Below are 6,041 nucleotides of genomic sequence, written 5' to 3' on the forward strand. Positions count from 1 at the left end.
CGACCCACGACCATGGAGATATAAACAGCTTTTTATAAGGTAAAAGTAATAAAACAAGGTCTCTGTCTGCAATGATTAGACATGTTTTTTATTATTGTCATTAGTGATTATCTCAATTTCAGCTAAAAGAATTGACAAAATCCTACACACTGTGCCTTTAAGTTTAAATTTCATTTAAATAAAAAAAATTCTGGACCCAAAAAGAACCTTGTACAGAAATCTCCCCTACATAGTACAAAAACTTTGAAACTTGTTAAAAATTCTGAGTTGTAAATTAACTAAGTACAAATACTTTGTTACTGTACTTAAGTAGAAATTTTGGTTATCTGTACTTTACTTGAGGAATTATTTTCAGCATACTTTTTACTTTTACTCATTACATTTTTACACAATTATCTGTACTTTCTACTCACTACATTTTTTAAAAAAGTTAAGAAGTAAAAAGTCGTTACTCCTGTTTTATTCTGAGTTGTTATTACTTAAAAAATACTATCCTGATAAACTGTGTCTCCTGATTGAGTGAATTTAATTGTGTTTGGATGAGAAGTATAAATATATACCATTCTGACACACTATTATCTTGTACACAACCCATCACAGCTGCACGCTGTTAGAAAATATATTTTTTGGAGAAGTCACCTCCCAATAAATGTCATTTTGGAAAATCTAACATTATTACCAGATTATCACGTTTGTGATAATAATGTTTGTTAAACAAACACGTGAATATTTATACTCTGATAAGATAACTTGTGAAAGAATGAGCATTACTCAGAACTTTTAGTTTTAATACTTAAGAAGATTTTGTCAGAAATTTACTTTTGATACTAAAGTACAAAAAATATCAGCTACTTTAAGACTTTTACTCAAGTAATATTTTTAGAGAAGATTTTAACTTTTACCAAAGTATTTTTGTAAGATACTTGTACTTTTACTCAAGTATCACTTTGAGGTACTTTATACAACGCTGCTGAAGTTAGACTGAACACTGAGGGGGGGGGGGGGGCTCAGGCAGCTGAATTTACCTGTGTCCTTTTTAACAGCAGTACAACGAGGACGAACCTCCAACTCCCAGAGCAGCCCGGGCCAGTACCTGACCAACGGTACCGACCCGTACAACAACCAGCCCTACCTGTCGGGCTTCATCTCCCTGCTGCTGCGCGCCGAGCCCTACCCCACGTCTCGCTACGGCGCTCAGTGCATGCAGGGCAACAACCTGATGGGCATCGAGAACATCTGCGAGCTGGCCGCCCGGCTGCTGTTCAGCGCCGTGGAGTGGGCCAAGAACATACCCTTCTTCCCCGACCTGCAGCTCATGGATCAGGTGGGTTCAGAGAGCTCTGCTCGACTCGCAGCCAACATAACATCTGAAACCCTTTCTGCTTCAGACAAGAGCTAGATTCCTTCAAACATTGTTTCACCAAACATAAAAAAAAACAACCAGCCAATAAATAAATGAGATGTTTTCTTTCCCGTCACTCAGCAGCTTGTAAAAAGAACGAGTTTTTGGCAGAAACACAGCAGCGTTCAGTGAGGAGCGATTTACAGCAGCAGGGAAGTCTTGGCTCAGAGTCGGTCCTTAAATCTTCACGTTTGTTTAACAAACATTATTATAACAGACGTGTCCGACTGGAGCCGCTGCACGTCCTTTAAAACAGGGCTTCTTAAACTCTGTGGGCCTGCGGACCCCCTTACAGAGGTGAAACATTTACCTGAACCTCATGCTGATTAAAAATAATTTACTGCCATTTTAACCCCTAAATGCCCTGAGAGGAATTATTATTATTATTATTATTATTATTATTATTATTATTATTATTATTATTATTATACTAATGCATTGCTCCTTGTATATATTTGTTCAGTTTTTCTAATGATTTGGCAAAATTAATAATATATTATAATTTTTGAGGACTTCCTTCCAAGCTATGGCTCGTAGACCCCCGTTTGAGACACTCTGCTTAAGGAATCCTAAGTTTGTGTGTAAAATGTGTGTGTTTATATATATATTTTTACTATATATTATTTATTTCTGATGAGTTTTTCTTCCACAAGCATCTATTAAAATGTTTGGATCCAGTTTGCTGCAGAAACACCTCTGAGCTGTATTTTGTCATTAGTTTGTCTTTTTCTGCCCTTTGGACACATTTTTCCTGGCAGTTCTAGTTGCTGATTTTCCAGTAAGTTTTGTTCTTTACTTGAACAAACACAAACTTATTCTAACATTTCTTGTTTTGTGGAGATCTCGTCCACAAATTCCCTTAAACCGTATTTTGTGCCGTTGCTCAGATAAGCTCAAAACAAATATTTTTCCTTCTTGTTTGCTCCACCTCTTTCATAAAAAGAGGATTGTTGTTTCACTGTTTGCTCTGAAAGTCTGTTTTTTTGGAAACGTTTGAGTTTTAAAAAATCCCTGAAAATGTCAGAGTTGAACAAGAAGATTGCTTCTTCAAGTCACTTTTACTTTTTAACTTTTAAGTTTTACTTAATGTGTCTTAAATCATTAACATAACGTGAGATTCAGGTTAGAAGCAGCTGGTAAAACAGGTTTGTTTGAGGATTTTTCTAAAATTAGTTTAAATATAGACTTCAGATAAATGTTAGCATTCAGCTGAGGTCACCAGGAGTAAATAAATGTGGCTTATTTACATTTTACTGAATTATTTACAGCAAAAAACAGGTAATTAATATTTTGTCACCAATCCACTGAACTTTATCTGTATAACTCAAAGCCAGACAGTTTAGTTTCCTTGTATAAAACTGTATGATTTACATTTTAAGTCTCTCAATATACCTATATTTATATACTAATATACTTAATATACCTATTTTCCCTCTGGGAACAATAAAGTATTATTGAATTGAATTGAATAATGTAAAAAAATTTAATATTTTGGCCTATTTGCCCAGAACTCTCAATATTTGTTATTATATATCTGAAAATCAGATAAAAATAAATTATTTAGCACTTTAAAAAATTTCCTGCCTCATATTTTACATCAGATTCAAAATTTTGCAACTGTTCTTTAATTTTTCCTGCTGTTCTGATAGTTTTTAATGTTCCTCCTGCCTGTGGTCCAGGTGGCGCTGCTACGCATGTCCTGGAGCGAGCTCTTCGTCCTGAACGCCGCCCAGTGCTCCATGCCGCTTCACGTGGCGCCCCTGCTGGCCGCCGCCGGCCTGCACGCCTCACCCATGTCCGCCGAGCGCGTCGTGGCCTTCATGGACCACATCCGGGTCTTCCAGGAGCAGGTGGAGAAGCTGAAGGCCCTGCAGGTCGACACCGCCGAGTATTCCTGCCTCAAGTCCATCGTGCTTTTCACTTCTGGTGAGTCTGAGCTGGCTGCTGGGCTGGGCCGGGTCTGGGTTTTAACTTCTTTCATTTATTAAAACTTCCTTAATTTTTAGACACAACTTTTACAAAATGTTTGTGAAAGAAGTGGCACAATCGATTTTTTCTAAACTGAATCTTAATATAAATTCAGCTTCAGTTTTAAAGGCACAGTGTGTAGGATTTGTTGTTTTCAGCAACATCTAGTGGTTGAGTGGTTGAATCATCCTCCCTGGTCCTCCCCCCACCNAAAAGAACAGTATCATCAGCATACATTAAAATATTTGAATACTTCAGTCTCCAAAAAGCTTCAAACACTTCATTTCTTTAATCCAGTCCAGATGGCTAACTCTGAGCGACGTGCACTGTTTCCACCGGTGAACTGTTGACCTGTGTCACAAAGTGACTCACAAACTCTGGATTCTGTCAACAGAAACGCCACCTTTCTCCTGTGAGTGTGTTTACCCAGGCTAAGACGGGGAAAAGGATGAATTAGCAGGTGGCTAATCGTAATTCTGAGGCTCAAGTTAATTCTGCTAAATGGTTTATTCTTTTCAGCGGGGACTCTTAATTACAAGTTGTCTTCTAAACAACTTAACCTCAATTAGAAAATGGTCACAACGTTAGGTTTATTTAGCTACAGTTCAGTTCTTTGTTGATGATAAATGTTTTTTTAACCAATGAAACAACTTAAATGTAAGTAAAGTGAGTGCTGCTGAATATCCTCAGGGATCTGGGTGACAAGAATCCTAACAAGTTCAAATGTTTTGCTGCACTTTTCAGTTTGAACTGAGAAAATTCATCAAATTTTCTCTGCAAAATTCCTTCATCAGCAAAACAATCCAGTAGCCTTCCTTTGAATTCTCTTATCAACACTGTTGCTTTAACTTAAACTGTAAATAATGTGTCAAATATCAAGTTTTCCATTAAGTCATTTATTTTCTTTATATTAGCTAAACCAGTTGATTGGTAGTTATGCTAACATTTGTTCGTGTTTACTGAACACAGTCACAGTAACATTCAGGCCAAATGTAAAAACACATTTATTTTGAGTTGAAACAAATCAGATTTGTGATCTTTTATTGGTCAAAACACAAAGACGTGCTTCTGAAAATGAAAAACTTCTAATCCCTCTGGACAGATCAGTTTTACTGTACAAGAGATGAAATAAAGGTTACAAAACAAACTTAAAAAACAGACTTCAGCTGTTGAATGGGGGGAGGGGGACGACTTCTTGCTCTTAATCCACAACCTTTTCACCTCACTGGATCTGACCGAGAAGTGACCTGGAGTCTGGCTGCAGGAATCGTCTTAGTGGCTCCATATGCAGCTCAAACAGCAATTTAATCACTTCACTGTAAAAAACTGCTTGTTTGAAATTTAAACATATTTTCTTTGAATAAAAGTCGTGTACTGTTAGCAAAATATCTCAAGAACCTGTAGTGAATCTGAAGGAAACTCTCACAAAGTAATCATCGGATGAACGACTGATTAACTTCAGGGGTTAATCCCATTCAAGATGGCCGCCACAGCTGAGCGACCACACAAACACGATTACCACCCCACTAATTACACACAGGTCGAGCTCAGAGTGGGTGTGGTGGAAGCAGGGATGGAAATTGATCAAAATTTAGCAATTCTGATTCCGTTGTCTTTATTGCTTAAAGATTCAATTCCTTATTAATTCTGTTATCAGTTTTCATTGGTTAGGCAACAGAAAAATAGAACATTGTTCTTGTGCCTGAAGTCTTTAATTAGTCTTACTCAGAAAAATAACAACTAGTTTAAGTAAAAAATAAGAATAAACACAATGTCTCTGCATGTACTGTAGGAAGTATTTCAGCTCTTTGTTGTGATTGAAGCTTTGCATGTGTTGTAACTGATCCTAGTTTTGTCTTTTTTTTGTGAAATATGACCACTAGACCATTTCTTCCTTGGATATCAAATACAAATTGATAAGCAGTATCGTTAGGAAAGAAACTAACAATTCAAAGGAATTGAACTTCTAAGAACCGATTCTTTGCAAGAACCGGTTCTCGATTCCCATCTCAAGCACCCGCTTTGGATGTTATCATCCATGAAATGGACGTTATTAGTCCGATACAATGGCTTCAGAATGTCCCGGCTGTGCCCATTACCAGGTTCCCTCGTCCCATAGAATGGCTTCCGATTGTCAGCTGGTTAATGAGACTTAAAGCCACTAAGGTTAACTTTAGAGGAAATGACATGGTTAGCGCTAAAGACACCGCCCTCCAAAGGCTGAAATTGTGGCCTTCCAATGGGGCAATGGGTTGAGTGTTGGATCAGAGAGTGAGAGACCAGGTCTTGAGACCCACACAGACCAGACCAGAAGTTTATCAAAATATGCTTCAGTTATTTAAACACATTCATTATAATTGATATATTAACCCACTAGGGGGCACTGTCAGCACTGTCTGAAGCCTAGAAGGCACAGTAGGGACCCTCTGAAGCCATTGAATGGGACTGATAACGCCTAATAACGTCCATTTAATGGACTGATAACATCAGAATCCCCTGGTGGAAGCTGCTTGAGCGTTAACCTGTCCCACACAATGCCCTGCGTTGGAGGGCTGGGCGGCCATCTTGAATTAAAGATCAGCAGGTCATAATGAACGCTTGACCTTTAATTTGCTCCATGAAAAATGTAATTAAAGTGACTCAAAAAGCTGTTTGAAGCTAGATCTATTAT

General features: G+C 37.7%; 1 protein-coding gene across 1 annotated transcript in view; it reads left to right on the forward strand.

Annotated features, from left to right (window-relative positions):
• LOC106529950 (nuclear receptor subfamily 2 group F member 5) overlaps positions 1 to 6,041 on the forward strand; it is a gene marked incomplete at its 5' end in the record, with an annotated part of 25,928 nt that overhangs the window by 12,699 nt on the left and 7,188 nt on the right. Inside the window, 2 exon segments of the mRNA XM_014025485.1 lie at positions 1,044 to 1,324; positions 3,082 to 3,328. Of these exon segments, the coding sequence (XP_013880939.1) occupies positions 1,044 to 1,324; positions 3,082 to 3,328 (528 nt within the window).

This window comes from Austrofundulus limnaeus, unplaced genomic scaffold (assembly GCF_001266775.1).
Source record: "Austrofundulus limnaeus strain Quisiro unplaced genomic scaffold, Austrofundulus_limnaeus-1.0 Scaffold479, whole genome shotgun sequence".
Classification (NCBI taxonomy): domain Eukaryota; kingdom Metazoa; phylum Chordata; class Actinopteri; order Cyprinodontiformes; family Rivulidae; genus Austrofundulus; species Austrofundulus limnaeus.